The sequence below is a fragment of the Mytilus galloprovincialis genome, chromosome 14 (genome assembly GCF_965363235.1).
Source record: "Mytilus galloprovincialis chromosome 14, xbMytGall1.hap1.1, whole genome shotgun sequence".
NCBI classification, from domain to species: Eukaryota; Metazoa; Mollusca; class Bivalvia; order Mytilida; family Mytilidae; genus Mytilus; species Mytilus galloprovincialis.
In genome coordinates, this window is record NC_134851.1 from 37,452,386 (window position 1) to 37,477,273 (window position 24,888).

The following is a 24,888-nucleotide window of genomic DNA, read 5'->3' on the forward strand; positions in this document are numbered from 1 at the left end:
TTATTGACAATTTGTTCTTTATTTACAATGATATTTAATCTACACCGAACACTTAAGTTTGAGTCGATCCAACATTATACACAATAAAAGAGGGACGAAAGATACCAGAGGGACAGTCAAACTCATAAATTGAAAATAAACTGACAAGGCAGTTATAATTTGTATTTTGACTGTGTACAAATTGTCTTAATTAATAATACAACTGACAAAAATAATTATACAAATTATAATCTGTACTTTAACTGTACACATTGTAATTTGTATGTTGTCCAATACTAGTAAGTGCTTGTACAAATTACAATTTGTTCTTAATTGGACTGTACTTCATTTATAACATGTGCATGTACATTACTTTATATTGTGGATTTGGTTTTGCAAAAAAGCATTGATACACACTCCTGTGGATTCAGTTATTTTCTTGGGTATCAATTTTCGTGGATTAAGAAAAACATTTTGTGGATATTAAATTCGTGGATTTGTCCATCTCTGCATACAAAGCCTATAGAAAATGTATAATTTGTTAAACATTTAAAACATTTATATTCGTGGTTCATCTGTACCCTAGAAACCCACGAAAATTTGTATCAAACGAATAATAATGAATCTACGGTATATCATTTCTGTTTGATATTTATTAAAATAACGCACAATTATACCCCCAATGACATAATATTATACCCATAATGACATACATGAAAACTAAATAGCACATTGCATAATACATGGTACAGTTTACCTTATTAACAAAATACAAAAACATAGTTTAATATAATTTGTTTTAGAATGTGATATAATCATGGGATTGGGAATTGCACAACATCATTTGCTTTTTTACATAGTAAACAAGCAATTATTTGAATCAGGAATATTTTTGAATTTAAAATATTGATACGAAATGTATGATGAAAACTAATTTTGCCGCGAATGGCTAGGGTTCAAGCTACGTCCACTGACATCTTAGTATGAACTACAATGTATTACCAATGTCATTTTAACTGATCGGGCGGAGCTTACGTTTTAATTTGCATAAGGACAGTCTATTTGAAGATGTGTGTGATAAGGATGATAGCCGTTATAATTATTACTGATTTCTAATCACCTATCAGTGTCATCAAAGGAATTTAAAAACAATGACTGGACACTTCATTGATGAGTTTATCCTAAAACACCTATCTATAGATGGACTGGTTTATTGTGAGCGAATCGGTTAAACTCCGCCCAGTCAAGTGAAATAAATCGAGTAATAACTAACCTCTTAGCCGTGCATGCTTGGCTAACCCTAATTTTCCAGAATCAAAAAAAGATGTTGTTTTACATTAAAAAGAGCTGCACCTCCTGTCCCGTTTTGTATTTAAATGAAAGAACCCCATAACCACTAGTTTTATTAAAAACTTTTTAACTGTTTCACGTAGCGAAAGTTGCTCTTTACCCGTTGCTGTAAATATACATTTGTTTTAACAGCTTCATTTTGAATTCTGGACAAATATCCTGGTAAAATTCCCACAGCTGTTCAATATGATACCAGAACACCTTGGTGAGCAAATGGATGCGCTTTCATGTGTTATTCTCTGCTATGTTCCGAATTTCGTGGCAAATATATCCTGCTGATCAGCATTACTGGCCACGCATGTTTACAGTATATCATAAAATGATTTGAATGCACAAAATTAAGGTTTTCATCAAGGCAATTAAAATGACTATGAATGTTGAAAATATATAAAAGGCCATAATTGTGTATCGAGATAAATTAATTTATCGCTATTTTGTGCATTTTTTCTTTGATCTGTTTTTGTGAAAAATTTTCATATCATGCTACTCGCTTAAGATGGAAAATTATCGCTAGAAACTAAGGACACACGTAGCGTTGCTAGCGAAATTAACATGAAATTGACAACGTCGTCGTCGGTAAAATAGCTATAAACAGATTATCATTGATCATCTCAACTCGATTGCATTTCTTGCTTTCGCCGTCCTGGCTCAAGCCAGAAAATCAGTCTCGTTGAGATGATCAATGATAATCTATAAATATTGCTTTTGAACATCGAGTTATAAGTGAAATTTAGGAGTCAAATATAGTTAAATTTTGAACAAATTGTAATTTATACAAGCATTTTTTTGACAAATTGAAATTTGTAAATAATCAATATATACGTTATAAATAATTAATAATTAATATAAAAATTATAATTTGTGATTTTATTTTTTTGTACAAATTATCACGATTTTGATTTATAGCGTCGAAAAAATAAAAAAGCGCGAAAAAATGTTCTAACTGAGACAAAAAAAAAAAACATATCCCCAACCCCAGTTTTGAAGTTTAATGGATGCTCCTTACCGAGTAAACTTTAAGAACAGATGTACGTCATTTACCTACCGACTTTTAAGAGTTGTAAACCACAATGTTTGTTTCCTGTTGATATCTATTTTTACAACAATCAATGAACCGGTTACACCTAGATATACATGTTGTTATGTCCGGCCACTGTGCTTCTTAATGAACAAGAAAGTGGCGCAAACGTAACATCCATTAATAAACAATATAAAAAAGAATAAATTGTACTATGACGTGGTAAAACCTCAAACTTGATTGATTGTTGATGCTAATTTCAGCTATCGGGGTAAAATCTTGGCGTTCACTTTATATTGATGGAGGGAAAACAGATGTGCATTGAGGGAATATCAATAAATTTGTTATCAAACTAACCTGCCACGTCAGTGGTTCGAATTTGCACCTTATTTGTAAAATAAAAAGTCTAATAAGGGCATCCTGCCATCAAATACACAACATTTGTCCGTGCATTGTATCGAACTGTTACCACGTGAGCTTTAATTGAATCGGGCAGTCCGCCGTCAACCATAATGTATATAAAAAAGAAGATGTGGTATGATTGCCAATGAGACAACTCTCCACAAGAGACCAAAATGACACAGAAATTAACAACTATAGGTCACCGTACAGCCTTTATCAATGAGCAAAGCCCACAACGCATAGTCAGCTATAAAAGGCCCCGAAATGACAATGTAAAACAATTCAAACGAGAAAACCAACGGCTTTATTTATTTAAGTTATATGAAGTACTAGAAAGGGGCATATCAAAAGGACATTACAAACTTATCATTGCTCATAAGTATATATTAGACAAAGGACAACGCTATGTCAAAAAAGGAAAATGACGAACAGACAAAACAATAGCCTATATAACTCTTTGATCATGGAAAACTAAAGATTGAGCATCACGGAAGTGAAATATATAGAAGTCTAGAAATAAATCATCTTCGTACAAATGGTTTTTTGTCTGTTTTGATGTACGTTCTGATCTAATTTTTAGAATTAAAGAGTTCTACTTTTGAACTTTTATTTTTTTCGGATTAAATGTATTTCATTTCAGCTGTAATGATAAGAATAAGTTATAAAAATCCTCATTCTGTACTTTCAGTAAAATTTTGTATCATCCCATTTTTCTATTTTTGATAATATGACAATACAGAGATGTAAAGTATGCATAACTGTCAATAAGACAAGTACTAGTATTTACCGAAGTCTAGATATCGTACATTTGTAGTTGTAAGAATCTGAAGGTCACAATTCGACCTTTTACAATTAACCTGAACGATATAGCCTGCTAAAAAGGTCTTCGCATGACAATATATTAAAAGTCTAAACGAAAAAAAAAACACCGGATTTATGCCAAAACAATTAATTAAATATTATAGGTATATATTAGACGTCAAATAAATAACAAAACAACATTAGCAGAACAAAATGCGGTATCAACGCATGTATGTGTCTCGATATGGAAAGCTAGCTTAAAGTTATGACTCTGGAAAATGAGTGTTCTCTTATGTTTAATAAGGGTCTCTGGAATTACAATCAAATTGGTCCCTAACCATAAAAAATGTTTTAACGATAACCTTATTTCACTGTAAGTAATGCTGACGGTTATAATATTGTTAACACCGATTTAATATGTCTGAATAATTTTTGTTTTAACATCACATGTTACACGTTTCACAAATGATATCGGATATGTTCCTTACGTCGTAACTACAATCCCCTTCCATTTCATGAATGTGACCTACCGAATGAAACTATTTACCGAATTTGTTATTACATAGTTCATGTAAGCAACACGACGGATGCCACATGGGGATTTTTTTTTCATTTTATGCCATGGCGTTGTCAGTTTATTTTCAATTTATGAGTTTGACTGTCCCTCTGGTATCTTTCGTCCCTGTTTTATTGTGTATAATGTTGGATCGACTCAAACTTAAGTGTTCGGTGTAGATTAAATATGATTGTTTATTAAGAACAAATTCTTAATAAATGAATTAAATAATTTATGTACAAAACATAAACAAATATATAAAAACAAACAGTATTTATATTATATATCTATGTTGAAGTAATGGCACAATATAAAAATATAGCTTTCTAAAATCCTTGTTATCACGTGTTCAATCAAAAACAATAGCATGCCCTTTTTCTAAGTCAAACTTTATTCATAATAAAACACTATCTACAATACATCCCATTGTCATTTTCAGAGTTTCTGGTGTATTTGTGACATCTCAATTAATGTCCACAAATTCTTTCACACGTGCGGAAAAGGTCACTGCATTTCTGCATACACACTGTGTCTATTATGTTGCCGAAGCTCTGTAGTCCAGACTCACCAGGCGAGCATGGTTGTTGAACACATATTTTGTTATAATGTGAATTGCACAGTCTACAGTTATTCATAAAAGTCAATGCCTTTGTTGATACTATTGAAACATTGCAAATAAACAGGACCATGATGACTATTACGAATAATAATTTGTACTTCATCTATTAACAAAAGATGAAAAAAAGAGAGTTAAACAGATTTTAAATATAATTTTCAGTAGGTTTGCGTTTGAAAGTAATAAATGTACCTGTAGATATGTAAACTAAATACATGTATATCATATATAGAAATCCAAAATATATAAAAAGTAAATAATTATTGGTCAAAGTACGGCCTTCGACACGGAGCCTTCGCTCACACTGATGCAACATGCACATATGATGTTGTATATAGACTGTGACCGTAGTTGTTTGTCTTAATTGTATGCCATGCTTTTGTCCGGCATTTTTTTAGATTTAGGATTTTGTTAGTTCTTTCACTGTCTTCAAAGCATCTTATCTGCCAAAAAATAAACTTACAAAAGTTGCGAACTTCAAGGAAAAATCAAAACGAGAAGTCCGTGATCAAATGGCAAGATCAAACTCTGAAACATATTAATCGAATACAACTGTCATATTCCTGGCTTTGTACAGGCATTTTTTTCTGATGTAGAAAATAGTAAATTACACCTGGTTTCACAGCTAGCTAAACCTCTCACTTGTATGACAGTCGCAAATCATTCCATTTTGTTTACAGCGATGTGTTGCTTGGATTTGTATAGGAAAGGGTTTGTAACGGCATTGCCTTTTTTCCCGTACCTTTGTTTAAATGTACCTTTTATATTTGATATTTGAACAATAAAATATTTTGAATTTAACATCTCTTGTCTCTTTTATGTATACTTTTACATTTACGTTATTTACTTTAATATATAAACAACTGCTATGATAAATAAAGTTATGCAACGTTTCCATTGAAATAAATTGGGTTCAAACTTTAAAGGCTCATTTCGTTGTGGGAAATACTTTTAAATAAGACAAATTCATAATAAAATAGTAAAGGGTAAAAAAGAAGCCCTTCTATGTAGCTAACTTAATTTTGACTTATAATACATATACTGCTACTGTAGTACTTATGGATACAAAAATAATTGCAGATAAACACAATCGCAAATTTAACTTGAATGATAAATATATATTTTCTTTTACTTCATTTTCAATCATAAGTTGTTTTTCTAAACTTTTTTTAAGTAAAGTATATGTGTTTTCTAATGTACAGGAAAATCTTAATTGGTTCAAACAATTTGGCATTGCTACTAACTATCATACAATTCTTAGATTATAAGATATTGAAAACGTACTATTTTCTCATATATATATACTAGACTAGTATACAATTACTAAACAAATATGCAAACATAATATGTTGCAGAATTTGATATTAACATCCTAAAATTCAAAAGGTAGATTCTAAAATACAGAAAACTTACTGTTTGATGTATACAAGATAAATCTATTAAATTTCAATATCAACAACTTTTGTTACATTTTATCCTTATAATGATTGTTGATTTGTTATTTAGTCAATTGATACTATTAGATAGGATATTAGTTTCCGACGCTACTTCCCTTGAACGGATTTTGTTTTAACCTAAAATCGGACCATCCCGCCATAAAGTTTTTTTTATTGCGTCACGTGTACGCAAGCCATTCGTCACAAGTCGACAGATTCCGAAGATTGGTACGTACATGTATACGCAGGCATAATAAAAGGATTTCAAGTGGATAAAACGTATGATCGATTCTTAGAATTATCTTAAAAAACGGATATGACTATATTTCTAATTATGAGCATCAATGTAATAATTATAAATTAGATTAGAGAAAATAATGTTATTAAGGCAATCTTTATAATAAAGGAAATATATTTCCGACGTCTCTTCCTATAAACGGACTTATAATGTATGAATGTGAGAGATCGACCATAATTAAATGATAAATTGGATTTTAATGAAATCCTGAGTGCGGTTTAAAATCGTTGTGCTTCATATAAAAACTTTGACAAAAATATATTTTTATACCATTTCTACGTCCTGAGTTGCAATCTGTGAACAATTGTGAGATCTAAAAATAAGAAGATGTCGTATGATTACGAATGTAGAATCTACACAACAAAAATTCAAATGTAGTGGATTTAATAAGCAATCATAGGCCTTCGGTCCGTGTAACACTTATCAATTCAAAGTTTTAAAAAGTTTTGAAATTTTGAATTTTTGGAATTTTGATCAAAGTTTTAAAATATCAAAATTTCAAATTGTGTAAAAGTTTTGAAATTTTGAAATTTTAACCAAATTATTAGAATATTAAAATTCTAAATATCGTTTATAAATTTGATAGATTAGGAATTTTATCAAAATTTTAAAATACTAAACCTTACGTGCAATTTTGATTATTTCACTTTTTGAAAGTTTGATTTTTTAAATTTTTGATTAAAATATCAAAATAGAAAAGGGGCAAAAAGAGGGGTACCTGTAAAAGCGAAACGAAATAAAATCTGAACGAAACGGAACAAATGAATTGAAAACATATTGATACTTAAAAGTTAATGTACGAAATAAAACCACAGACAGACAGTTGTAAGCGGTGAAAACTTGGATGATAAAATAAATATTTCTCAAAAGAAGAGAATTCATTTCAAAACAAGACGTACGGCTCTGATATTGGCCATTTTTCTTGCTGATTTTTCTAGCACCCATATTTTAGGAGAAACAGGAGTAACAGTAAAAACTGAACAACTCGCAGTAGGTCAAATAGTATGGTTAGGTTGAGCATGTTTATATATTTTCTACTCAACTCTACGCAATAAAAAGGCTCAATACACGGTGTATTATCTCTTTTGATTTCAAATTTTTCTGTTTTGCTCTGCGACTTCTTACTTTCTGCAATCATGTTGGCTAAAGAATATATCATTCCATGTACATTATGAACGATCATTTTTAACGTTTAAATCTGTTCTTTGTAAGTTGTTGGCCCTAAATATTCAGCTTTGCGCGTTCCCTATGAAGTCGATCCAGAAATGCGCTTCGGCCGTAATTTTTAACGTTATATTTTCATTTTTTATCGATTGTATGACGATCATAATTATATTGCCTTGCATCAATGATTTTAGGTAATATTTTTTTGGTACGGTAGGAATACTGAATGCATGGTGTCCCAATTAAGGTTGTCCCAATTAAGGTTGTACTTGTCAACAATGTGGGAGGTTTTTGAAATATATATATATCTTATAGACGATGAAATTAGGAGTACTAAGATCAAATATTAGTAGATTGGAGCCAAGATACTGTTACAAGGTATCTACATAAACTCATCATACATGGATACCAGGATATAAATTTTGTCGCTTTTTTGCGCCAGACGCGCGTTTCGTCTACAAAAGACTTATCAGTGACGCTCGAATCAAATTAAATGAAAAAGGCAAATAAAGTCAAATAAAAATAAAAAGGCCAAATAAAGTAAACGTTTATATTCAACTTATAGGTCTGCTTTTGTAAAAATTGAAACCATTCATATCATATATAAACGCATATCATAAACATTATTTTCAGCATTCATATTTATGTAATAGTTGCCGCTGTACTACATTAAGCGCCCATCTATCCATTTGTAGGTGTCGGCATTTTGAAAATTGAAAATTCTTTTCAAAAGTTTATTTCAGCGATCAATGGTAATCTTTTGGGGAATCCAATATATAGATAGTCACTTTTTTTTACTTTGATACTTCCACGAGGGAATTCGATAATGGGACATTAAAATATTCTGATCCCCAATTTGATGAAAAAATAATATTCTGTGCAAGCAGAGGACATTTTGAAAAAAAAATTGTTAGCGCTTCGACAAAACAACCACACCCCACTTTTAATGTTACATTATATGGTTGCTACATACAACGTTTGGACTGGTTATCATATACGTAGCTCCATCATGGGTCCTAAATCAACCACTGTTTTTAAATAATACATAAAAGGAAAGGGATTTTTTTGTATTAAGGGGTATTATTGTTCCGTATAGGCATTTTTTTATTTTAGAATTTTTAAGCTATCGTACGACAATCGATTTTGAGCAAACTAAAAGAACACAGGTACATCCAGTCAGAATGGGGCGTGTAAAGAGAAGCCACACTGTAAGCTGCATGGTGGATTTTTCCATTTTTGGCCATACACCAATGTTGCTCTCGAAAAACCAGTGCAATGTAAAACGCAGAATTTTAAGTAAAGAATTCACCTACGGAACGCTGATAACTGAAATTTGAAAGTCAAGAAAAATAAGAACCGAAACAATTGAAGAGGTGTTTGGCCAAAGTGCAGTTAAAACATATCAAAATCCATCTATAAGGTCCACTTTGTAAGAGGGAGTTGAATCCTAAGTTTCTTTCGTAATTTGTACGCAATTTTTATTATCGATATTTTTGTTGCCAGTGACAAATATTTCATGAATGTTCCGGAACAAATTAGCAATAAATACAACAGGGAGAGAGTGTGCATAATGAAGACATAACCTTTTAATTAGTTTGATTGAGGTCTGGAGCTGGCGTATGACAGTAACTGCTAGCTTTATATATAGTAGTGCTTTGTTAATTCATTATCATTGTCAATTTGATTAGTTTCTTTTGTTTCCTATTCTGACATATGACTTGTATTTCCTTTTCAAGTGCGTTTTACTGTTCGTTTTACTGTGTGTTTTTCATTCTTTATTGCCTAGAGGTATAGGGGAGGGTTGTGATCTCACGAAACATGTTGATTCCCGCTGTATTTGTGCACCAGTACCAATTCAGGAGCCTCTGACTGTCCTTTTAAGTCTTGTATGATTTTAATTTTAGTTCATTGTTATATTTCGGAGTTTAGTATGACGTCTATAATCACTGAACCAGTACACTTTTTTTCTAGGGGCCAGCTGAAGCATGCCTAGCAGAACGTTCATTGCGACGCTATACATTAAGTATTCCTTCCGTATCATTTCTTGGAACTGAAATAGTACTATTTAGTTTACTGCGAGTTGGTCAGTTTTCACTGTTACTTCTAAATATTGGGCAATGGGAACACCAAATAGCTTTGAATTATTTATCTCAAACGCTAACCTTATATAAGAGATTTGAATCAACTTATTTGATTTCGGTTTCAATAGGTTTAACTATTTTTTTTTTTGATAGATGCACAACCTTAAAATTTCAGGATACTGTTATCTCATGTGTTGTCTAATATATTTTAAGAAAAAAAAAACGACTTCTTCTTTTCATTATTTATTTTGTAATTAAAAATGAGCTGATGTATTTCATGCTATTTATTTATAACTAAGAATGATTTTTTTTTCTGGACAAATTTTTTTTTTCGTGACAAGTCGAAATAACAAATTTTTTCTTTCAATGTTAGCATTACATATAGTGGCAGCTAAGGGTGAAACAAACAATTTTTGTTTTTCTCAGAATCAAAAACAAATTATTTTTTTCTCCAAACACTGGAACCCCCCCCCCCCCCCAAAAAAAAAAATCAAATGGTTGCTGCCTAAAGATATGAATTCAACTTAAATACAAACTCCTGACTTAGGAAAAAGACCAACAGAATGTGGCGGGTTAAGCATATTTGAAGGCGCCAGCTCTCAACCTTATTTCAGAAGGTGTTGTAACAGTACAACAAGTTAAGAAGAAAATATAAAACAAATCATTTGAAAAGGGCTTTTCTCATGTGATCGATGCAAAGAAGGAAAATAACCAATAAAAAGTCCAGATCGGACGTGGTATTCTATTTATACATCTATAAATTACAAAAGAGTCTAAGACATAAAATACAGATCTGAAAGTACGCAGTTAGTTCAAAGTCAATAACAAGCAATACAAAACCCATCATATATCTAAGACTAAAATATCAATCAGTACATACACAGCAACAAATAGATTTAGTGTAAATAAACACTCAGAGAAAAACATGGCATTGTGCGATGCCTAGATTAAGGTATCGGCAGCTTGTAGGGTAATGAATCAATCTACTAGTAATTAGCAACCGATCTCTCATCGCTCCCGCTTTCTGATATGTCGCGTGGGAGATCTAACGAAACTCGCTTTGAGGTCACATGTGAGTGAACTAGAAGTTACGAATTTTTAATGATATGCAAATGAGTTGACGACCTAATAAGCCAATCAAAAAAGTTTATGAATTATTTTGACTGACGATTTCGTCGTATATAAAATGAGTTACTGTACCATCCCTTTACCTTACGATAAACTTTCAAGACCGTGGAAGACTCAATGTCATTGGTCGAAAAAGAAACACCTACGAGGTCACTCACATGTGACCTCAAAGCGGGTTTCGTTAGATCTCCCACGCGACATATCAGAAAACGGGAGCGATAAACGATCGGTTTTTAATTAGATTGGGTAATGAATGTGCATACTACATGTATATTGATATAGAAAGATGTGGTATGAGTGCCAATGAGACATCCAAGTCACAATTTATAAAAGTAAACCATTGTATTAGGTTAATGTACGGTCTTCAACACGGAACAGCAAGCTATAAAGGGCCCCAAAATACTAATGTAAAACCATTCAAACGGGAAAACAAACGGTCTAACCTATATGTAAAAAAAAAAAACGAGAAACAAGAAATACTGACGAACCACATCACCAAACGACAACTACTGAACATCAGATTCCTGACTTGGGACCTTGGACCTAGTATGTTACTAAATAAAAGTAATTTTAAGTTTTGTTTTATTTTACTGATGAACAAAAAATCGATTATAATACCAATAAAAACAATATAAAAAGATGTAAATAATGACAGTGTTGAATTGGCAACCTTTTATATAACTTATTTAAAGGATGCTGTATGGTTGCCAATGAGACAACACCTAACACTTGCAAGTGATCAAAATGACACAGAAATTAACAACTAAAGGCTCTGTACGGAATTACAATAAAGAACGAACTATATTTTAACTTCGTACTTTATTTGGCCTTTTTCACTTTTTTGAATTTCAGCGTCACCGATGAGTCTTTTTTAAACGTCTTGTGTAAATACAGAATTTAAATCTGATATCTATGATGAGTTTATTATAATATGTAAAAGTCAGTTGGAAAAGACTTTACTCATCAGATGAATACAAATAATACATCTAACAAAAAAGAGTTAAATACAATGACCCTGTGCAATTGGTAAACCCTTGAATCGTCAGTGTAGTACAGTACATGTGCTTATATTTAGTCAAGTTTTAATTTACTGTCTGATAATACAATCAGTATATATACCAATAAAACAATATTCAATGATCTAATTACAATGTTGTACCGGTCATCTTTAAAAACGAGTTTACCCGCATTGTAGACTAATTTACGCCTTTTCAACATCCTCACCGCAAACATAAGGATGTGCTATTCTGTTTAAAATATTTTTTTCTGCAAATATAAATAAACTTTCATTTCAAATTTTAAATTTTTTTATTCAATTCAATTCAAAGTTTTATTCAATTCACTTCAATTCAATTCAATTAAAGTTTAATTGAATTGAATTTTAATTCAATTCAATTCCTAAGACAAGCTCTACTGAACTTTCAAATCGACTGAATAACAAAATGCATACAGTCACATATTTTAAAATATACTGCACTCGTTCTATTTGAGCAGTCAAAATGCGTTGACCGTATATTTTTATGTCATATACAGTCAATAACATGATATCACTTTTCCTTATGAATATTTAAATAGAAATTGCCGAAATCATAATTAATTACAATACGACCTATTCAACCTGTTCTTGTTTTCAATGTAAACAACGATGCGTTTAACGATTCAAACTTATTTCTTTTGCAAATGCTATAAAAAAAAAGATGTTTCACTTGTTGATATGTTTGGTCTGCAAACTATAAATCATTATGTTTTATGCTTATTGTTGATATTTTGGCTTATTCTGCAACAAATTCGTTCACCATCGATGTACATTTCATCGTGTTGTATATTTCTCCGCCTGCATGATATGAGGCCTTTTTATAAAAGAGGGAACTTTCCCAATATTTAAATCAAATGATAGCATTAACACATTAAACAACAATTAAAAATGTTTTTATTAGATTTCAGTATAATACAAAAGACAATAATAGTGCATTGACTTGACACATCAATGATATAAGGATTCGGCACGAAACGGGGAAAAAGCTAGGCAGATCCTCGGATTTCCCCGTTTCTAAGCCTCATCCTTATATCGTTGATATGTCAAGTCAATGCACTATTACTGTCTATTTAAGGAATATATCTCCTTCATGCAAAGCACTGATTCATTTACTGACTTTGTCTCACCTTTTGTTCTTTTTGATTTATAAACTGTTCGTGTACACAATCAATTGTTGAATTTGAAATACTTTAGCTTCGAGCATCACCAAGAACACATATATTGTTGACATGCGCATCTGGTACTGTACGTGTTGATGTAATTAGAAGTGATAATAGTTTAACTGAAGATATGTGCATATGCCTGTTCAAAGATATGTTTATCTTCAATGGTTGTTTCTTCATAAGGGGTTTTCCCTATAAAGAATGGATCACGTCATCTAATTTGTAGCAAGCTTCATTATTACTTGTCCAGACTTCAGTCATTTTCATAAACATAGTCATTTTATATAAACATTTGTTCGTTGTAGAACACTGTTAACATTCGTCACATCTCGGCCGATTCTGTACCTTCGCGGATTCACCGAGGATTGTCGATTCACAATGTATACTAAAATATTTTTGTTTATTTTTTCTGTTAGCTGTTCTGTCTCAAAATAACACGTTTTTTTTAATATCAATTACAAGTTATTGTATACGAATAACTGATATAAACAAAAAATTATAATTTATTTCCCACAAATTTAAATGGGTAATTTTCTAAAAAACATGCCCATGTTTTTTTTAGAAATTTACCCATTCAAATTTGTGGGAAATAATTTTCTCTAGATTGTTTATACTTCAAACATTGACATCGTTTTTCTTTCAAACAATTTCCAATGTTGTTTCTCAATGTGCACTACTATTTGTCTGTTTGTCTTTTTCATTTTTAGCCATGGCGTTGTCAGTTTATTTTCGATTTATGAGTTTGACTGTTTTGGTATCTTTCGTCAATTCTTTGAGAAAATAACAAAGATTTTGTTAAATTTTCAAAAGTTGCTTTTTCAATTATATATAACACTTACTATATGCCAGACGCACGTTTCGTCTTCGTGAGACTCACCAGTGACGCTCAGATCAAAATAGTTAAAAAGCCAAACATGTACATATTCCTTGTTTAGTACGAAACAGACACGCCCAGTTAGCTTTAAGGTGGTACCCAACACTTATCTAAAATTAATTTGGCTCGTTTAATTTTATTAAAATTTTGACAAAGTATTTAATTTGACCCTTTTACCAAAATATAAAAATTTTAAAAAATTTTAACCTACCGTTTTATCAGAAAAATTACACTGGTTATATAGCAGTTTGACAAACACTTATTTTGATCAATAAAAAGCTTAATTTTCCCTTAACAACACAACGTAATTAAAACGTTTAGATGATTTTACAGAGTTATCTCCCTGTAGTGTTAGGTACCACCTTAAAGGATGTTCGCTTCTCTGTTAAAACTTTAACAAGCTTTTTAAAAGACTATTATGAATAATTTTATTGATAGTATATAAATAAAGAAACCAAAAAAGTAAAAACAAATGGAGGATCCGTGTGCTTGTTTTCGCGATATAAGCCATTGAAAATTTGGCGGGAAATAATTCTCTCTAGATTTTTCTTATATTTAACAATGGCACCTTACTTGTTTCAAAAACTATGAAAAAATAACAAGAATTTAATATCAGCTGAAGATGTAGTTGGATAACAATATCATTTTTATATTTCGAAATATTAAATTTGCAATAAAAATTGATGCTTGAAGTTGTCTTATATTATGTTTACAACCAGCATGCAATTCACAGGAAGAAGCTATGTAAAATTTTCTAATCATTGATAATTATATTCGTGCATTTATTATAACTCATTATCTCTTGAAAATTATATCTTTGTCTAATATCATTATTGAAAGTGAAAAAAAAACCATCAAAAGACTTAAAAAAAAAAGAAAACATAATTAGAGTGGTTTATGGACTCTTATTTTGGTGACTCGTTTTCTGCTACTGCACACTTTGTTAGACGGAATACCAATATGTTCTTTTTGTCCTTGACCACCATCTTGTGATGGCTTTGGGTAAGCAACATTTTATCTCCTTTCGGACTTAGACACAGTTTACATGGCCATTGGAGGCAACTATCTTGTACTACGACTCCATCATACCTCCCATCTTTACCGTTTAGTTGGATGATGGTTTTATGATCAAAGACAGCGACAAGAATTTTATTTCCACAGAAAGCAATACCACGTGGTAATCTTATTTCCTCGTGCGTAAATGTCCATAGCTTTAGGCCAGTAATGTTCATGCAAATAATAGAACGATTTGGATACCCATCACGTGATACTACGATGCGTTCTGCGGTGCTATCTAAAGCAACAAATTTCAAATTGGTGACGTTAACATTTATCGATGCATCACGAACCCATGAACTACCCTGTCGCTGAAAAATGTAAACATTGGAGGTAGAACAAACGGCCATTTTTCTGTTGCTGAACGAAATTGAATGACATCTTTCATTAACAGTTAAAACCTCGCCGGCTGTGATCTTTTTATTTTTCATATCGATTCGCTCGTGTTTTACACGTGACATTTCGGGAAGACAAACGAGAACTTCTTTTTCCGATAAAACAGTTAAATCGCCTGGGGCAACCGAAAATCTTGTAAAAGCTAGGAAGTTATACTTTTCATCAAATAGTTTCAAACATTTATTTGATGAATCTGTTAAGACGATATGACCTGAAGCAAGCATAGCTGCGCCCTCTATCGAACATTCGTATTCTTTATCAACTGCAACGTTAAAATCCCGAAGGAAACGAGCTGTTACCATAGTGTCTCGCTCCCGAGTGGTGATAGTCCCTTGTTCTTTAACTTTTGGCTCTTCTAAACGTAATGTTAGAACTGGTTCCTCTTCATCAGAATCCGCTTTTGCGTGTGTCCCGACGGAAGCAACGGAAACAGATTTCATCGGAGAAACACGAGCGACTTCAATTCCTGGTTGAATAGATTGAGATCGTGCAGTTGATGCTGCACTGGTTTCTGACAGCTCATGGCTTTCCTTGATGGCATCCAGCTTTAATGAGAGTTTATCATCACGTGGTGTTCCCTTTGTCAAAGGCTTAGCTAATTTACCTCTTACCCTCTCAACAGACAGTGATCCAATACTTTCAGCTTCGTGAAATGCTTTCTCGATTTCTCTGTTTGCCAAATATTTTATTTTTAAATCGGTCAAGTTTTGCGAAACATGTTCGAATTTCTCTTGCCTTTCCTCATACGACTTGATCTGATCGTTGTATTTCTCTACAAATTTGATTGGATTTTTTTCATCTGTCTTACTCATGTCTGTAATGGCGTCCCTCGCTTTCTGTATGATCTGATGGCAAATATTAATTTCAAGTTGTACACTTCCTAATTCTTTATTCTTAACCTCTGCAATAGCATCTAAAACTTTTGTTTCCATTTGAGAAAAGAAATCGTTTACCTGTTTCTTCATTTCGGTAATTTCTTGTTTGATTTCGTCTTCTTTACTTTCGATCAATTCAACTTGATCTTGACGGTTGTTTAAAATTTTCTCAGTTTCAGATATCTGAATTGATAGGTCATTCGTCAAAACGGATACATTTTCCCGCCTTTTTCTTACAGCATCAGCAATCGGATGGATCTTTCTGCACGAATTATGCGACTGGTTAGAGCAAAGTGAACAAGCAAATACTTCGTGATCCTCACAAAAGAATTCTACTTCATGATCCAAATGCCTTGGACATTGCAATGGTGACCTATTCTCTACTTCATTCAAAGCGGTCAGAATGTTTGACAATGCCTCGTTCGTTGGAAGCATAGAAGACCAGTCTTCTGGTTTTTGTCCAGCGAATTCCGACAGACTTGTCTGTTTCTGACATGTTGGACATTCGAATCCCTTTGCTTTGATCTCAGTTTTGTTCTTTTCGACAATATGGTCACTGATACACTGCTTACAAAAAGAATGCAAGCAAACTAACGTCTTAGGATCGTCAAAATTGTTTTTACATAATGGACATATCAAGTATTCCTTTGCAGCTTTTAAAGCAGTAGCCATTACAAAATATCCTATAAATAAAGTAATACAAAATTAGTATATAGACAAAGTAAAATAAGAAAATTCGATTGGTATGAAATGCCTCATCATGACAAATATACAACAATTTAACTGAGAAAACATGGCAATGTTTATAATACAAAATATACAAAAAATTAATATACCAGGCATGAACCAACAACAACCGCTAATCTTTAGGTTCTTGACCGGCACGATAAGAATGTGGCGGGATTAAACATATGTGTGAGCGCTCAATCCTGCCCTAACAAGGGACAGTGATGTAACTCAACAATATAAGAAAACAATCTATAAAATCGGGTGAAAAAGGCTCTATTACTGATCAGACCGATACAACACAGAAAAAAACCAACACAATTCACAGACGGGACGTGGCAGGGTATCCCTAAGATTAAGACAGATACTAGGCAAAAAAGAAACGTAACATTGGTTTTTAATTTGAAAATATCACATATTAATTTCAAATATTTTCATGATTAAAACAAGTATCCTGAATGATTTATCTATCAAATTTACTCATTTATGAAAATATTGGAAATGACATGACGTCATTTTCTGATGTCAACCAAATAACCCTTTTTTCAAAAATTTACCTGTATAGAGTTGGAATCGAGTTGTCTTTTTTGTCATTAATTATGTCGAACACGATTGTTAACAAAAGGTAGCATTAAAAAATTGAAAAATTTACACGTAAAACAATGCTCCGTCTACGCCAAAATGAGAGAGAACGAGCTATTGGGATGTTGGCAGTAGGAATGACTCCGGAATCGATTTGTAAACGCGTCACAAACTGCACGACAAACCCACGGAAGACAAAACAACAGAATATCTGCTCAGGCAGTTCGTAACCGATTGCGTAAAGTTGGTCTAAGAGCTCGTCGTCCATTGGAGGGACTTATTCTTACGCAGCGTCACAGGATGGCGCAACTCCAAAGAACACGGGTACGGATTCGATGGAATAGGCAAACATTGAGACAGGTTCAACTTGAAATTTAGCGACGGCAGAGCCAGGGTCTACCGGAGACGCAATGAACGATTTTCTGATGCGTGCGTGCAGGAAACAGATCGGTTTTGTGGTGGCGGAATCATGGTATGGGGCGGAATTACCTATTAGGAACGCACCGAGCTCAAAATCATCGTTGGTAACCTAAATTCATAAGGCTATAGGGACGAAATTCTGGCTCCAGTTGTTCTCCCGTTTCTCCGAAGACAGCATTTTAACCACGTTTTTCAGCAGGACAACGCCCGTTGTCACGTGACACACATTTCGATGACCTTTTTGGAGATTACCATATTCGTGTGTTGCCTTGGCCAGCAATGTCTCCAGATTTATCAACAATTGAACATCTTTGGGACGAACTTGAACGACGTATCAGAAATAGCCAAAATCCACCGGAAACGCTAGCCTAGCTCCGAACAGCATTTTTCAGGGAATGGAACAACATCCCGCAAGATTTTATTCGACGTCTTAATGATTCCATGCGACGGAGGTGTCAGGTGGTCATAAATACAAGAGGTGGTCATACAAGGTATTGAAATGTTAACCCGAATTCTGTACTCGCCCTGTTAAAATTGTCCGAAAATGTGTATTATTGTATTCAATAAAAAAAAAACCTTGTTATTGTTCTCTTCAAAATTATGTAAGCTAACTATTTCATGAAATTTTTGTGATCAATTTTTTGTTATAAAAAAATTAAATGAGCTTATTTTTGTCTCGTATATATCCATCTTCCTATTTTTTGAATGAGAACAAATCCCTATGCATTTATTTAGATTGTGATACAGTTTTTTTTAATAGTTGTTATTGACTTTGACCATTTAACAAGTTGAACAACGTAAAAAAACAGATAAAAAATGAAGACAGAAACAGTCCCACAGTCCTTAATTGAAAAAAAAATCTAACGAAACACAGACATACAATACGTACATAACAGAACGAGTATACGCCAAATTGAAATAAACCAATTGCACTAGACTTAAGTTTTGTAGAAAATGAAATTCTTTGTCATCCGAAATGTCAACTATATTGGAAACAGACATAACAAGGATTCAATTAGGAAAAGATGTACTTCATCATTTATCTTTTTGATATGATAAGGTTGTTCGAATTATCATTATAGCAACGACATCCGGTCGTTAATACTTTCGGAACATAGCAATGTTATGAATTAATGGGTATTAAAGTCATAAATTATATTTCATTAATATGTACAGAATGTAAAAAAACTTTCTGTTGTTGGATCTCATTGTGTTTCAAAAAAACAATATATAAATAAAACGAATTACGCAGAATTCGATTCCAGGACGTATTAATTGCGATCAACTGTACTTACTTACCGAATGAACTTTTGTACAGTGCAATCATTATATACAAATATAATGTATTGATAGTTGTCTCATTGGAACTCATGCCACAATTTCCTATGTCTATATATAAGCAGCATGTCACTGTGTCCCTTCTTTATTTATTGATATATAAAAGTAACTATTTTTGACGACACATTTGATGAGAAAGCAACATGAGTTAAACTGTGAACATGACAAATTGTTTTGTTTCAAAAGACAACTTTTGAGTTCGTAGCATTTCCAGTCAAAAAGTTTCAATTTGGTCATCACTATGCCTGCACTGAAGGGCATCGCCACTTTTTTCCCATGTTTAGCGGGCGGTTTAAAAATTGTTGCTTTATTGCACGAATATTCGGCAAATTAAATTCTTATAATTGTTAATTTAATAATCAGCACAGCTTTTATTAGAGAATTGTAATTAAATAACTACGGAATCCTCTTTATCTGGTAAATGACGTCATTAAGGCGTGCATATATTACGAACTTTTCCAGGGAAGGGCATAACTTGAAAATGAACTGTTTACAAATGAGTTATGTGTGCTTAATTTACTGGATATTTTCATATGTGGGTGCAACATCCAGGGGGAGGGGATGTTCCGGGGGTTGCGACTCTTTTTTCTATAACGAAAATGTTTTTGAATCAGGTCAAACATGTGTGGTTTGAACGCCCTTTTTTCTTACGTTGGAACCTCTGTTCTAAACTTGGCTGGATCTGCCCTTACTTGCGACCATTGATAACGCTTTTATTAAATAATTTTCTAGTCCTTTTTTTTGAGATATAACTGACAACTTTATTTTTATTATTTCACAAAAGGGTATTTAACGTATATAATTATGGTTTCATTTCTATCAGAGATCTATACTGAAATGTACTTTTCATTTATTAATTTGCATTTGATAATGATAATTTTAAATTAACGAAATGACTTTTAAATTTTACGTCTTTAAGTTAATAATAATGAAGCGTAAATATATCAATAATAATTTAACTTACATTAAACTATTTAAACTGCGTCTAAATTTTCTGTTCTTATATACTTATAAACTGTATATAAAATGTAAAATCTAGTTGTTTAAACAGTATTTGATTTAAAAATATTCGATGCAGATCGGTGATTTTGTTTACATGATTTCAAATTATTTTCCTTTACGTATTGTCTTCAAGTCTTTGTAGTTGTGTTACTATTGTTTAAGGAATTTCCATTTCACAATTATTACAAAAGAAATCTGATCTCCCTATTACATGTGTACAAATACCTTTATTAGTATTCGACATAATTTAACTGCTACAATTTTATACATGGATATTTATGTTTCGAGTGGCATCTTTTCTGCAGTTTTGAAAACGTTTACTAATAAAAAAAAATAATTAATGATCGGCATATCAAGGACATTACAAAAAGACATAAGTAGAAAACAACAATGCTTATAAAAAATACTATCTGCTAGTAACAGTATAAAGCTTTTTGTCGAGAAAGTGCAGCGAACAAGTTCAAAAGTCTTCATACTAGTACATGTATAGGTCAATCAAATATCATATCAATATATATAAAAATAGTGAAAATCTGATACTCGGTTCAATGAATTGTGTGTGAGTGTTTTCGTGATAGAAACAGTACGTTTTTATTTAGTATTTAAGTTATTCAAATCGAAAAGGACTTGCTAAGTTAAGGACGAAATTATGATCACACAGTTCGTTGATAAAAGTCATTCTTAAAAGTTATAATTTTGAGAAATGTTCCCCTTCGAGAACACATAATAACAGTTAACTGAACAACCGACTCTTGACTTTGGACAGACACATTCAGAATGTGGTTGTGTTAAACATGTTTGTTGGTGTTAAACCCTCCCCTAGTCTAGGACGGTGGTGTAATAACATACATATAACCTATGGACAAATTATAAAATCATTTGCATTAATCCAAAAGATTGGTGTGACAACTACATGTAACATTAAAACAATAGACACAAATAATAGATATAAGAGTACTTGCTGTTCAAAGCCAATAACAAATAATAAATCATTTTTTCCCAGACTAATGTTTCATAATGATGCAATGATAGGATTATCGTTATCTTCATGTCTTTAAATTAATCTCGATTACGATCTTATTCAGACGCTGATAAGCCAGCAGATGTAAGTCGAAATAATCCTCCTAATAAATCTTAATTTAGATTTTTTTGGAACAAAGGACCAACTTAAAGTAGATATTACTTCCGTGGCATTCGGCAATCCTCGGTAGAATCCGCTACTCTCCTTCTTCTATAGATGAGGGTACAGAATCGGCCAAGTTGAGACGAATGACTTCCGTGGGTGTTTGCGAAACCTTGCACTTCAATACTGAAAGCAACAAACCTACGAAAGCTTGTGTTATAGGGCTACTTTGTGTTGACATGAATTGTCCTTAATATGGTCATACACGTAATCATAAATTAGCTTTTTTCAACATTTTGATTTTTTCAAAATGCCAAGGAGGTTCTACCCCAGAAGTTGATTTTCTAAGCTGTATTTGGTCAAACCATAATTCGGAATTCTGTGTCTTTAATGTTCTTCAACTACGTACTTTCCTTGCTTTTTTTTTTTTTTTATCTTTCACGATTCAAGTGTCAGTGGTTAGTTATTCTTTTGAGACGAAACGCGCATCTTCCGCATTAACCAGGTGTGTGACAGCTCTTGCTTTCGGATATTAAACGAATTTAACAAAAGCTGTCAAATTCAGTGAGATTTGTAAATAAGTCTGTCGAATTTGATTTTTTATCGCATGATGCTGTTGATTTCAGTTATTATCATACCACAAACCGCTGTGTTCAAAACTTTCAACTGGTCGGTGTTTCGGAACATTGTATTTTAAGTAAAAATGTCCTTAAAATATCCAATCATTTTATAAACAATATTAGTCAATTTATATAATGCCTGAAACGCTAAGCAAAATTTTAGACAATTCCTTATTTTTTCAAGCGTTTAAAAAACATCTATCTAAACAATTGCTATAAAATAAATCATCATAGATACCAGGACTTAACCATATATACAAAGATGTATAATATCAAATTGAACAACAATCTTGGATTCGAAATTGAAATGTCTGAAATTAATTTTTCAGCTATTTTATAGGGCATGATCCCCTCTTTATCAAGCAGGTTGGCCAAAGATCAATGAAACCCCTGTTCACATTTATCAATGGCAGCTAACAAGGATTTTCTATTTACAATAAGGGATTTGTGCAAGTATGTTTTGCAGTGTCGGTTTGCAAAGTGACAGATCTTTTTGTTTATTTGTCATAAATAATATTGTGTATGTCGAGAATAACCCATAAAAAAGCGGGTAAAACGGGGAGCTAATTTCCCAAATCCAGTCCTTGTCTTGTCAATTGTCCTTTTTCATAGATCACACATTTTTACCCACTATATTTCAGACCCCCATTGTATTGTAACCTAGAATCCCACATCCAATAAAGCGTTTCACCCCCTCACCAATGTTAATTCTGGGAAGAACAGGATTGTTGGGTATGTCGGAGGTATTGCATCAGTGTATGGTTTCCGCGGAAAAGGTTTAGCTGTGAAAAACAAATTACAAAAAAGAAGATGGCTGTGACATATTTGTACTTGTTTTCCGCGGAAAAAGTTTTGCTGTGAAAAACAAATTACAAAAAAAAAGAAGATGGCTGTGACATATTTGTACTTGTTTTCCGCGGAAAAAGATGTTGCTGTGAAAAACAAATTACAAAAAAAAAGAAGATGGCTGTGACATATTTGTACTTGTTTTCCGCGGAAAAGGTTTTGCTGTAAAAAAACAAATTACAAATAAAAGAAGATGTCTCTGACATCTTTGTACTTGTTTTCATTTGGGTAACTCTTAATGATTACCAATGAAATATGAGGTCTGGATAGAATTTATACACTTTATACAAAAGAGAGTAATTGGTAAAACATGCAAAACGAGGACAAAAAAAAAGATGAAAAAAAAAACAGAAGAAAAAAGGCATGAATTTAAAATATACAGAACAATGGGCAAAACAATAATAAAGAGAAGAGAACAATTTTCTAAAAGGTTAAAAAAAACCTATCTTTACCCTCAAATATTCAATTTCTTTTTGTGGTTAAGCCTTAAGCCTTTTGATTTGTGGTTAAAAGTCAGCCTACGTTGTCAAGATATTAATATTCAGATGGGAACTCTTTTTTTTAAAGATTTAATTGATTCTTTACTGTTATAAATCCCTATGGCAACCCAACATAAAGATCTACTTTTTTGTAACAAAGTTGAATAATTCAATTTTGGATGTAACACGTCCTCTGACTGGCTAAAAGGTTTTTGTTCATGAGCTCATAGACATAATTTTGTCAAGTGATCGTGACGGGATTTACGTTTTTATCATGATTTACTCTTTAAAAATGGTATTTAAAATTAAATTATAAGGAATGACTATAATATTTTGTCAGTCTATGAAATAACAACCTATAAATGTGCATGTCTCATTGGTAATTATACCACATCTTCTTTTTTATATGTTATATAAAAAAGAAGATGTGGTATGATTGCCAATGAATCAACTGTCCACAAGATATCAAAATGACACATACATTAACAACTATAGGTCACCGTACGGCCTTCAACAATGAGCAAAGTCCATACCGCATAGTCACATGATGCACACTTTGAAATGGCCTTCTGCGTGGATTATTCAGTATGCACCACATTTTTTATGGTTATCTTCAAAAACAAAAACATTATTACAATAATTCCTTAAATAAACTCATTATAGATACCGTTTATTTGGTTTTTTTTCACAACTGACGAACGTTTTGTAAACAAAAGACTTACCAATGATTATCGAATCAGAAAAAGATATACCATTTAACTTGGTGTATAATTCTATCATTACAACCAGATACCTAATAGTAATATTCTCTGAAAACAATCATGCTATTTATCTATATACAAATACAAGTCCATTTGTTTAGCTAGGCCGTGTTCACATTGACCTTAACTCGGTGTTGTGTTAGTGTAACTCACACGTAAACTAAACACAATTACGTTCCCATCGATAAAACTCAATGTTAACATGTAGTTTTAATGATGTTTTGTCTACATGCAGTCAATTTAGGCATTGTGTAGGTTAAGTGTACACAAAACTAGGCATTTAGGACATTAGTTTTACCATGTATATTTAAGGAAGAAACGATTTTTAAATAAAATTGATATAAGTTTATAACAATTAATAATAAAGTTCTTTACAGAAATATTTGTCTAAACTTGTATACTAATTTGTTGTAAAAACACTTTAGGTAGCTTTATGAACCTCTTATCAAGACTCAAAACATCATCATTGCCGAACACATTTGAAAAGGTCTTCCCGAATTGACTGGACGTACACGGAAATATTTGCCACTGGTATTTACTCAAATAACGATTCACTCATAAATGCAATACTAAACAAGTGTGAGGTAAATTGTATTGATTGTCTAGTATCTCAGTTCTATTAAAATACACTTAGAAATAATAATAAAAAAAATTACCCCCTCCCTATAAATACTCCTTAGAGAAGAAATACCATTCGAACCAAACAGAAAATATTAAAAAGCAGTGATCCTTTCATCTCAGTCCTTTTGCTTCGTCTGTAAG

At 32.2% G+C, this 24,888-nt stretch overlaps 1 protein-coding gene and 1 long non-coding RNA gene across 2 annotated transcripts; both read right to left on the bottom strand.

Annotated features, from left to right (window-relative positions):
• Positions 1-4,479: 4,479 nt before the first annotated feature.
• Positions 4,480-6,327, bottom strand: LOC143058210 (uncharacterized). Its single transcript, XR_012972946.1, has 2 exons — positions 6,136-6,327; positions 4,480-4,828 (listed from the first exon to the last, which is right to left on the bottom strand). It is a non-coding gene; the product is annotated as an uncharacterized LOC143058210 (long non-coding RNA).
• An 8,022-nt stretch (positions 6,328-14,349) lies between these two features.
• Positions 14,350-20,321, bottom strand: LOC143058844 (uncharacterized). The gene is made up of 2 exons (XM_076232319.1): positions 20,260-20,321; positions 14,350-16,912 (listed from the first exon to the last, which is right to left on the bottom strand). The coding sequence occupies exon 2, from the start codon at positions 16,899-16,901 to the stop codon at positions 14,808-14,810; it is 2,094 nt and encodes a 697-aa protein (XP_076088434.1). The 5' UTR covers positions 16,902-16,912; positions 20,260-20,321; the 3' UTR covers positions 14,350-14,807.
• Positions 20,322-24,888: the final 4,567 nt, after the last annotated feature.